This window comes from Lupinus angustifolius, unplaced genomic scaffold (assembly GCF_001865875.1).
Source record: "Lupinus angustifolius cultivar Tanjil unplaced genomic scaffold, LupAngTanjil_v1.0 Scaffold_5_53, whole genome shotgun sequence".
NCBI classification, from domain to species: Eukaryota; Viridiplantae; Streptophyta; class Magnoliopsida; order Fabales; family Fabaceae; genus Lupinus; species Lupinus angustifolius.
The window spans coordinates 1-11,940 of NW_017717268.1; the positions used below are offsets into that span (position 1 = coordinate 1).

The 11,940-nt window shown below is 35.1% G+C and overlaps 1 protein-coding gene across 4 annotated transcripts; it reads right to left on the reverse strand.

Annotated features, from left to right (window-relative positions):
- Positions 1–6,251: 6,251 nt before the first annotated feature.
- Positions 6,252–8,728, reverse strand: LOC109337299 (protein RADIALIS-like 4). Of its 4 annotated transcripts, none has more exons than XM_019574245.1 (3): positions 8,369–8,727; positions 7,872–7,935; positions 6,252–6,639 (listed from the first exon to the last, which is right to left on the reverse strand). In XM_019574245.1, the coding sequence occupies exons 1-2, from the start codon at positions 8,635–8,637 to the stop codon at positions 7,911–7,913; spliced, it is 294 nt and encodes a 97-aa protein (XP_019429790.1). In that variant the 5' UTR covers positions 8,638–8,727; the 3' UTR covers positions 6,252–6,639; positions 7,872–7,910. The 4 variants fall into 4 exon arrangements, with proteins under 4 accessions (XP_019429790.1, XP_019429789.1, XP_019429788.1 ...); XM_019574244.1 differs by lacking the exon at positions 6,252–6,639 and adding an exon at positions 7,265–7,832 and having other exon boundaries at positions 7,887–7,935; XM_019574246.1 differs by lacking the exon at positions 6,252–6,639 and adding an exon at positions 7,832–7,852 and having other exon boundaries at positions 7,883–7,935; positions 8,369–8,728.
- Between the last annotated feature and the right edge of the window lie 3,212 nt (positions 8,729–11,940).

Here is an 11,940-nt window from a genome sequence, read left to right on the forward strand (position 1 = left end):
AAGAGTTTAGGATAGAAGTACTTACAAAGACTTAATCTAATGTCTTGAAGCTTTATCTTCATTTTTCTTCATAAGTCATCTTCCTTTTCTTCTTTTTTGGGTGATGTTGGTGTCTTCATCAAAACCGTGCCAAGGTCAGGAGCAAGATCTTCTTCACAGTAGGAAACTCGTGAAGTGGGCCGCAATTTTTTTAGTACTTAATCATAAGTTATTCTTTTCAGGAACCTTTACCATATATACAGTAATATAGTAATATGTGCTTCGGCAGTAGGGTTTATTGCTATTTGGGTTCCTGAAACAAAAGGGAAAACTTTTGAAGACATCCAATTGTTTTTCAAATGAAGTTTCTTCTCTAGCAGCTTCTGTTCATTTGTTTTCAAGTGTAACTATAATATATATATATATATATATATATATATATATTCAATTGTTTTGTGGTGGCATTTGTTTTAACTAGAGTTGTTCTATGAATATCTTGATAATTTTTCCTCATTAAATCAATTCCATTTTTATGTACTCCACTTTCATTTGTGTTGCAAAGGATTATAAACCAAAAATGAAAGCAGGTGAGAAATATTAAATTCAATTACTAGTCTGCTTTTAAGAAGTAAGATAATTATAGATTGATTGTAGAATTTTGAGAATGAGGTTCAATGCAACTATAATTCTAGTGAAACTAAGAACCTGACATAATAAGAAAATAAGAACAGTTCATTCGCGAGTTGGTTTTAGGAGGGTAAGAGAGAAAAAATGAAGGCTTAAGAGTCATGAAATATCATTGTAAGATGACTCTTGTTGCATAAACCAGAAAGAAAATAGAATGAAGAAGAAGAATAATGAGTGAAGAAAGAGTATGTATATTCAAGTAAAGGCAAGAAGGAATTTAAGTAAAGGCAAGAAGCTATATGAATTGATTGAATTACATTTGCAAACTACATTTCTATTTATAGTTGCTTCACAACTAACTTCATTGCTATACTTAGAAAGTAAACTAACTAACAAAACTGAATTATGAATTAACACCCCTCCTTAATTGAGTTTCCTTTTTGTTGCTACTACCCTTATTTTGATTCCCAGCATCTCAAATATGTCTTTCTTTAGAGGTTTAGTTAGAATGTCAGCTAATTGCACTTCACTTCTACAAAATTCAAGCTTCAATCTTCCTTTTGTAACTTGTCTTCTTAAGAAATGAAATTTGGTTTCAATATGTTTACTCCTGCCATGTGAAACTGGATTTTTAGCAAGGTTTAATGCTGATTAGTTATCAACACACAACACCATACTCTTGTCATTCTTTATCTTCAGTTCTTTAAGTAGAGTCTCAAGCCATAACACTTGACAAGCAACCACACAAGCAGCAATATATTCTGCTTCACAAGAAGATAAGGCAACCACATCTTGCTTCTTTGAGCACCAAGAGATTGGAGCATTTCCAAGCAAAAACAAGTACACTGTTGTGCTCTTCTTGTCAGCTTTGTCTCCACACCAATCAACATCACTAAATCCAAGCATTTCATGATTAAGATTGCTGGTCTTGCAGGGAAACATTAAGCCAAGTTCAATTGTACCCTTTAGATATTTGAGCAACCTTTTTACTGCTAGTAAATGAGACTTCTTTGGTGTCTCCATATACCTGCTGACCACTCCTACACCATAAGCCATGTATGGTCTTGTATTGCATACATATCGCAAGCAACCAATCATCTACCTATAGAGAGTTTTGTCTACAAGTTGATCTTCTACTATAGAAACTTGTGATGTGTTCCGTGATTCAATAGGAGTTGAAGCAGAGTTACAACTCTGCATCTGAAATCTTTCTAGAATATCAGTGGCATACTTCTTCTGGTGCATGAAGATCCCCTCCTCAGTTCTTACAAACTCTATTCCTAGGAAGTAGGCAAGACTTCCTAGATCACTAATCTCAAATTCTGCTTTCACACTTTCTTTAAAAGCCTCAATTTCATCTACACTGCTTCCTGTTACCAACAAATCATCAACATACAAACAGACTATGAGCAACCCATTCAAGCTTGACCATTTTGTGTACACTCCATACTCAGTTGTGCACTTTACAAATCCAAGTTGTAGTAGGTATCCATTTATTCTTTTATTCCAGGCTCTTGGAGCTTGTTTGAGCCCATAGAGTCCTTATGCAATCTGTACACATAGTTTTCCTTGCCTGCAACTTCAAAACTTGGTGGCTGAGAGACAAATGCTTCTTCTTCTAGAGGTCCATTAAGGAAGGCTGACTTGACATCCATTTGTTGGATTGTCCAGCCATGATGACTTGCCAAAGCTATTACCAATCTTATAGTTTCCATTCTTGCAACAGGTGTAAAGACTTCATCATAGTCTAGGCCTTGTTTTTGTAGGAATCCCTCTGCAACAAGTCTAGCTTTAAACTTGGTTACTTCACCTTTTGGATTTACTTTTGCCTTGTAGACCCATCTTACTGTGATAGCTTTCTTGTCACTTGGCAATTGAGTAAGCTCCCAAGTATGATTCTTCTCAATGGACTTAAGTTCTTCTTTCATTGCCTCCAACCAATGATTGTGTTTTATTGCATCATCAAAGCTTACAGGTTCCATTTCTACCAGTAATGCCATGTGAACAAGCTCACCCTCTACTGTGATCTCTGAATCTAGAAAGATCTCATAATCACTCAACCTTGGTGGAGCTTGTCTATGCCTGTGAGGTCTTCTTTGATTCTGCTCCTCAATTGTAGGTGGTTGCTCATCAATTATTGCTGATTCTTCTACAATTGTTTCATCAAAGTGTATTAGATGAATTTTCTCTGAGTTGTTAACAGTATTGTTGTTCCAATTCCATCCTTGTGATTCATCAACCTTCACATCTCTGCTTAGCATGATCTTCCGAGTCAGAGGATTGAAGGTTCTATAAGCTCCACTAGAGTGATAGCCAAGAAAAATCAACTTCTCACCCCTATCATCTAGCTTCTTTCTCTGAATCTCAGGTACATTTTGTAGCACACAGAACCAAAGATTCTAAGATGACCAACACTTGGTTTTTGACCTAACCAAGCCTCCTTAGGTGTGACTTCACCAAGTCTCTTTGTAGGACATCTATTCAAGATGTACACTACTGTTGAGACAGCTTCTCCCCAAAACTTCTTAGGCATTCTTTTGGTTCTTAGCATACTTCTGGCCATGTTGAGAATAGATCTGTTTTTCCTTTCTGCAGTGCCATTGTGTTGGGGAGTGTAATGTGCAATCACCTCATGAATCAAGCCTTCTTTAGCACAGAAAGCCTTCCACTCAAATGACATGTATTCTCCTCCACCATCAGTTCTCAGAGTCTTCATTTTCTGACTGCATTGTCTCTCAACTTGAGCCTTAAAACCAAGAAAAGTGTTGAAGACTTCACTCTTCCTCTTGATCAAGTATACCCAGGTCTTTCTTGTGAGATCATCTATGAAGGTCACAAAGTACATGTTGCCTCCTATTGAGTTCTCCTCAAAGGGTCCACACACATCTGAGAATACCAGCTCAAGTGGCCTTGCTGATTTGGTTGGAACATAGGTGGAAAAAGAGTTCCTTGCCTGCTTGCTTGCAAGGCAATCATCACACAACTCACTAGGAGTTCTAATTGATGGTAGACCAGTTACAGCTCCAATTTTACACAAGTAATCTAGACTTTTGAAGTTCAAGTGACCATACCTTTGGTGCCAGACCCATCATTCTTGAGTTGCCTTGGTCATTAAGCATTTATGGTTGGTCACTTGAATCCCAATCTTGAATGTTCTATTGCTAGATAGTGGAACCTTCAAGATTAGGTTTCTTCGCAATCAAATACCTTCAAAGTCTTGTCTGCCATCAACATTGTGTACCCTCTTTCGAACAATTGTCCAAGACTCAACAGATTACTCCTCATTTTTGGTATATACAAAACATTGGGAATGTATGCCAGTTTTCCATCCTTCCTTTGAATTGAAATATCACCAATTCCCTCTACTTCAATAGAACTATGATCTGCAAACTTCACCCTGCTTCTAGCAGTGCCATCAAGCCTTACAAACCAGTCTTTGTGACCTGTCATATGGTTGGAGCAACCAGTGTCCAAGTACCAACAATCTGATTTTGCTTTTTCATTCTCTGTAGTGACCATGAGCAATACTTGCTCTTCATCTGAGTCATCACCTTGATCTATTCTTGCCTCAACTTCTGATCCACCATTGCCCTGTTTGAATCTACACTCAGTTGCATAATGGCCAAAGTTCTTACAATTGAAACATTGTACCTTTTTCTTATCAAATCTCCTTTTATTTCTTCTAAGAGCTTGATCATGCAAACTGAATTTTTGTGTTGAACCAGATTCTTGCTTGGCTCCTTCCTGATTCTTTAATTTGTCACCTTTCCATCTGCCTTTGAGTTTCCTTTGGAGAGATCCTTGAGCAGAGAATTTCTTGGAGAACTTGGCTTGTAGAGCTTGCTCAGACTCATTTTCGTGATGCCTCTCCTTAATTCTCTGTTCATGTGCCTCTAATGAACTTTGCAACTCATCAATCTTGAACACTTCAAGATCCTTTGACTCCTCTATAGCTACTACAATATGGTCAAACTTAGGTGTTAGTGTTCTCAACACTTTTTCAACCACCAACTGATCTCTCATCACTTCACCACATCCTTTCATCAGATTTGTTAGTGATCTAATTTTGGTGAAGTAATATGAGATTGAGTCACTTTCTTTCATTTGCACAAGTTCATACTCCCTCCTCAAAGTCTGCAATTTCACCTTCTTCACCTTCTATGCCCCTGCATAACTTCTTTCAAGATTTTCCCATGCTTCTTTAGCTGTCTTGGCATTGGAGATTTTTTCAAAATTTGCTTCATCTACACATTGGTGTATTATAAACAAAGCCTTGCAGTCCCTTTTCTTGCATTCTCTGAAGTTGGATATCTGGATTTCAGTGTCATCTTCACCAAGGGGTTGATATCCGTTCTGCACTATATCAAGAACTTCTTGATATCCAAAAAGGACCTTCATATGTACACTCCACCGTTCATAGTTCTTTCCAACCAATGTAGGCAGTGTCATCGTGAAGCCATTGTTATTTGCCATGGTGATCTTGTGTTGTCCCTGGATCGATGTAAGCTGGATGCTCTTGATACCAATGTTGCATAAACCAGAAAGAAAACAGAATGAAGAAGAAGAATAATGAGTGAAGAAAGAGTATGTATATTCAAGTAAAGGCAAGAAACTATATGAATTAGTTGAGTTACATTTACAAACTACATTTCTATATATAGTTGCTTCACAACTAACTTCATTGCTATACTTAGAAAGTAAACTAACTAACAAAACTGAATTATGAATTAACAACTCTCAAGCCTTCCCCTTTAAAAATCAACTCACAAACAGAGTCTTAGTTACTTTTGTTTGTCATAGATAGTGTTAAAACGTGGTTATTTAGAAAGAGTGGAGAAATGATCAGGTGAAATTTTTGAGATAGACACCATGTATAAATTTGTTGTATGAAGCTAATAAAAAGTGATAGTTCATTTCATTATTTGAAGTTTTAAAGTTGAAGTCCTATAGTGTAAACTTTATCAAACAAATTAAATACTCCTATAGCTTTAGACTGTGATATCCATTAAGTAATAGATCTGAGATTAATATGAAGTAATGGTAGAGATCGTGTGACAGGGAAGTGTTCTGCAACTTGGATTTAAATGGGACATATAAGGAGTAAGGACATATGAACCCAGAAAAAAATATAAGCACTTGAATCTTTGGTGTGGTAACATAAACTGATTTTGCCAAAATAATCAAGCTAAGTATACAGGAAAGTGCAACATCTACTACTAAACTAGAGAGAAAGCAAGAAAGTTCTCATTCATTAGATATTTGCTTGCAAGTACTATCAGTTAAGTTTCCATCTCAAAACCAATTGAGAAAGAGAGTTGTCCAATATGTATTTAAATCATATTTAAGAGAATAAAATAGGTGATATGAGACTTATTTCCCAGCATACTCCTTCTATGGAAGTCTGTCGGACTAAGCGAAGACTTATCTTTGAATCATGACTAAATGACAATTGGAAAGAAGTTCAGTTCTTACTCTGATATCATGTAAAAATAGCTTGATCAATTATCGACAATAAGCTCTGCAAACTCTATATGACAGAAAACAAAAAAGAAGATTGAAGATAAATATGTGAATGAATCTTTCAATTTAAATTTGGGAAAATTGAATTACAAATAAAAAAGAAATCAAAGTTACTTTATATATAATTAACTAAATAATTAAATAACTAACTTTTTGATCTAAGGGTCAACAATCAATTATATAATACATAAGATCAATGGTTATTATGCATTTGCCAAGGTTGCTTGTAATAGAAGCAACTTAGCATATGCCTTCCTTTTTTTTATTTTTGCCTGTCTTTGTCTGCACCTTGGCTTGTGCAGTTGTGCTTGGGCCTATGCCTCGGCTTGTGCAGTTGTGCTTGGGCCTATGCCTTGGCTCGTGCTTGTCTCGGTCTGCCTCATGCCAGGTGCCTTAGCTTGATATGAATTTGTCTCGGTCTTAGCTTTGGCTTGACACACATCTGCTCGGTCTTGGCCTTGGCTTCACTCGCATATGTATTGGTTGTATCCTTGCTAACCTTGCCAAATCTTGCTGAACAAATACATACCAAATTAAGTTATGGGTCTTACTCCAAATATATATATGTTATCCCAAATTCTATCTTGCAAGCAAATATCTAAGAAAGATTTGGCAAGGTTAACAAGGCTACAACTGAGACATATGCATTTAAATTGGCAAGGTTGTCACTAATAAGTTTTTCTAGTTATTAGTAACCTATCACTATTCTTCTATTAGCATTTAAAGGGTTGTCTATTCTTATATTTGTCAACCCTTCAATTGGGTTTTTTTTTTGTGTTTCTGAACATTTAGAGACCAAAATGATGAAATCATGTTCCAGTTGGACTCATCTCAAATAATTAAGAGACAGATACTCTTAAAAAGAAAAAAGAAAAGTAAAGTATAATGATATTTGTATTCTTTTTATTTATGATGAGATTATACTTTTATCCTTGCAACTAAAAGAAAAATTCTCTCTCCAGTAATGTAAATGATCTTATTCCATTCTAGTTGGTAAACTGAGTTAGACACATATCATGATGTAGTCATGTACTTCCATTTTATTTATATATATATATATATATATATATATATAACAAATTTAAGAATTTTTTGGTCACTGCCTTCCTCTCAGTTTTTCAGTTTGGAAGGTACTCTATGATCTCTTCAAATATCAACTTTATTCTCTATCATTTATATCCATCCAAAAGACAAATTAAAAAGCACTTGACAGAAACTAATAGCCAATGGGCATGCTTCACTTCACCATCAACCAGTTGGCATGTCCTTGAGATAATTTTGTTTTTTACATTTATATGAATTATTACACACCACTAGAACTTGACATATACATGGAAAGAAAATAAAATAACTTAACCAAATGATATTTGGCCTATGTTATTAAAAAAACCAAGCTAGGTGCATGCATTTGTTTCACTTAATTATGAATGGGGATTACCTGTCTCCAACGGTGTCCTATTCCCTGTCTCAAACCAATCATATAGTAACACGTAGATAAAATAAAAAATTTAAAAGCAAAAGATAATAAAATGGAGTACTCTGATTGACTTGGGACATGAAGTGAGATACCGTTTGGGACATGTAATCTCTATCCCTTAATTATAACTTGATTTGTAACATGCATCCTATTTTTTTTTGGCCTTTGTTATTAAAGAACCAAACTAGGTGCATGCATTTGGTTCAGTTAATTATAACTGGATTTGGTTCAGTTAATTATAACTGGATTCTAAGTTTGTAACATGCACATTTTTTACACCCATTTCTGGCACTGTTGCTGTCACACTTCACTGGAGGCGTAGAGCCTTCATCCTGCATTATCATGAATATATAATCAGGTATTATATCATACAGTTATTATTTTTTCTGATATTATAACCAATATAATGTGTCACATATTTAATGGTATAGAACAAGAGATACTCTAATACTCTAAGAGCACATTAATTTATGGTGAAGTGGCTGGAATAAGAATACTTACTCAAGAGAGAAGTTATTATATTTGCTTTTACTCTTAAGATAAAAATATCAATTCATTATACATAAAAGATAAAAATGTTGTATTATGTTATTTATTCTTTTGATGCACTTTCCTTTCTAACCGAATGGCTGCAGATAAAATAAATTTAACATAGCAATAGAACATAAATGGTACATTATAAAGAGTCAAAATTATATAGGATATGTCTCATTCAGAAATATTAGGCTATTAGCACAAATGCATGAGGTTAATTTAAGTAGTAACCTTTTTTCAGCATCCATGTAATTGCAACCTTTGTTGCTACCTCCAACTATTGTAACATTTCTATAATTTGGCAAGGGCACATGACCTTCCTCAATCTTCTTCAAATCTTCCACGAGTATCTCATAATGCCTTTTCACCTCCTCCACTGTCTTACCTCCGACGGCCCTGGCCAGTTTCTGCCATCGGTCCGGCGTGTCCTTGTCGTAGATGGCCAAAGCATTCTCAAACTTCTTGTTCTGCTTTGTTGTCCAACCTGAGTTTGAGGCCATTATATCAACACTATAATACTTAAAACACAACAATAGTAATGAAAGTAAACTACTCAATGTTATGGTAGAGAGGAGAGTGGTATTGCTACCCTTTAAATACTAATGGAGGGTACAACGGACAAAGAATGTGAGTTGTATAGGATGTGTACTTGTTGCTAGAATTGGGATCATTTCTACTAGTAGAGAGATAAATTATGTTTTTATTTATAATTTTAAGGATAAAAATGTCATTTCATAATAATTAAAATAATATAAGTATTATTACATTTTTTTTTTCTTTGGTTTTTCACATCACTTCCTTCTTCAGTATCAGAGGAAATAATATCTCATGGAGAAGGAAATACCTAAAAAGCAAAAAGGAAAAAATAATATAATAGTACTCTTTTAACCTTTAAATATAATGATACAATATTTTTATCATCAGATATACAAACAAAAGCATCAACTCGCCTCTCTAGTATTGGATAAGACTCTTTCACAGAGAGGATTCTCACTCTCGTTGCTCAAGCTAGCTGTTTCGTTCCAAGCATGATGGTGGGACAAAATTTCTTAAAACATTCCTAGAACTTTTTAGGTTATTCACATGAGTTTGCAAAGTAGTATAATGCTTAGAGTTTAAGAATTGTATTAAAAACAAATCTAAAATATACTTGTAAACTCTTAGTACCGCCGACTTTCCCTTAACAGAAAAAGTTATCACATCATGTCAATTTCACACCATCTTCTATTTTCTTTTCACCTGTATGCCTTTCTAATGGAGGACGGTGATATGTATATGAGAGTATGTAAATACACATCCTTAATTCTTTGAAAAATATGTATATGATTTGTAATTCTATAACCAAGTTTATTTACTTTTTATTTTTGTAAATAATATCACATGCTTCTTAAAAATAAGTAATCTATTAAATATTGGCTAAAAGAAAAAATAATGAAAAGATTTTCTTGAGCCAAACAAAAGGAAGTGGCTAGAGATCATCTTGAAGAAATGGAGAATTTCTGGCCAAGTAAAAGAAGTGGCTATGGTGAAACCATCATCAATGCTCTTTTCTTTTGGCCATATAATCTTCAAAAGCTTTGACTATAAATAGGAGTGTTCCAAACCATTGTAAGACACACCAAATACTTAGTTTAGTGCATATTCTTTTTTTTTGTTCTCTTGTTCTAATATTGTGAGAAATACTTGAGTGTGAGTGAAATTGGGTGTACTTGAGTTTTGGGAAGTGAGTGAAACACTTGTAATTCTTTTTATCATAGTGGAATAATCATGTTGCTCTTCAGCCGTGGATGTAGGCAAATTGCTGAACCACATTAAATTCTCAGTGTCATTTTCTCTATTATATTTTCTCCAAAGGTCTTATGCATCAAACAAACTGGTATCAGAGCTCGTAGAGCTCTTGCATGCTAAGCCGTACGATTTAAAATAAAATTCTTAGTATGCTTTGTGTTTGCAGCATTGTATGATCTTACACACCAAAAAAGATTTGTTTTTGTTACTGGAAAAGTATAATAGTGTGAAAGTGCATGTTTAGCAAAGTTCTATCTTAGGAAAGACCTAGTATTTAAGCGTGCCTGTTAAGACCCACCTCTCTTTCCTGGGAACTTTCCTGGTGTATGCTCACGGACTATGATATTGTTCTAGTATATGGTTATCATGGAAAGTGCTAAATTTGATTTGGAGAAATTTAATGGAGAAAATAATTTTAACCTCTGAGGATTAAAGGTGAAAGCTCTACTAGTTCATCAAGGCTTGGGCAAAGCCTTGGAAGGTAGACACAAGCTACCATAGAGTCTAACTAAGGACGAGAATGATGAAATCTTGGAAAAAGCACATAGTGCAATCTTGTTGTACTTGGAAGATGAAGTTTTGCAAGAAGTGTCAGATGAAACTACAACTACTTCATTATGGTTGAAGTTGGAAAGCCTGTACATGATGAAGTCACTCACCAACAGACTGTATTTGAAGAAAATAATATATACTCTTCAAATGCATGAAGGAAAGCCCATAAAAGATCATCTGAGTTTAACAAAATTATTCTTGATCTAAAGAATATTGATGTTAAAATTGAAGATGAAGACCAATAAATTCTTCTACTATGTTCTCTTCTAAGTTCTTACGAGCACTTCATCGACACCATGATGTATGGTCGAGAAGATCTAACCTTGGACGAAATAAAGGTTGCATTGCACTCGAAAGAACTAAAGAAAAGAGTATCAGATTCGCGATCTGAAAGCTCGGGTGAAAGTCTCTTTGCTAGAGGAAGAACAGAGAGGCGAAATCAATTTGGTGAAAGAGGGAAATCTAGGTCCAAGTCTAAAGCGAAACCTAGAAAGTATAAATGCTTCCACGGTCACAAGGAAGGGCATATAAGAAAGAATTTCCTAGAGAGCAAAGCCAAGGAAAAGATTTATGATTATGGAGACGCAGCTGTAGCAAATGGCTATGATAGTGCAGATGTACTAATAGTCTCAGAACACGACTCAAAAGATGAATGGATACTTGATTCTGGATGTTCATATCACACGTGCCCCATTAAGGATTGATTTTCCACTTACCAACCCTTAGATGGGGGCAAAGTCCTTCTGGGAAATAATGCTCCATGCAAGGTCATCGGCATCGGCACAATTAGAATCAAGATGTTTGATGGAATCGCAAGGACGTTGACAAGCATGTTCCATAATTGAAGAAAAATACGATTTCTTTGGGAACACTAGATTCAAAAGGTTATAGCTACAAAGGTGAAGATGGAGCTATAAGAATATCTAAAGGAACTATGGTTATAATGAATGGAAAGAAAGAGAATAGTCTCTATATGTTACAAGGAAACATAATCACGAGTGTTATTGTTGTCTCCTCAACATCCGATTCTGATGTAACCAAATTATGGCATCTGAGAATGGGCCATGTTAGTGAAAGAGGTCTAGCCGAGTTGACCAAACAAGGATTACTATGCGGTCAACAAGTCATGAAGGTAGAGTTTTGTGAACACTATGTTTTCAGAAAACAATGTCAGATAAAATTCAATGATTCAGTTCATTGAATAAGAAGCACATTGAATTATGTACACTCTGACTTGTGTGGTCCTTCCCAAGTACCTTCTCATGGTGGTAGCAAATACATGTTAACATTCATTGATGACTATTCAAGGAAGGTGTGGACCTTCATTTTTAAATATAAAAGTGAAGCATTTGTCAAGTTCAAACATTGGAAAACCTTGATCGAAAAGCAAACTGGGAGAAAGATCAAGAGATTGAGAACTGACAATGGTCTAGAATTCTGCAGCGGAGAATTCGGAAATTTTT

Bases quoted from the DNA above. Each gene is read 5' to 3' on its own strand.
- LOC109337299 (XM_019574245.1), bottom strand. From the start codon at position 8,637: ATGGCCTCAAACTCAGGTTGGACAACAAAGCAGAACAAGAAGTTTGAG. The intron at 7,936-8,368 runs GTTACTACTTAA...ATGATAATGCAG, and splicing joins TACATGGATGCTGAAAAAAG to GATGAAGGCTCTACGCCTCC.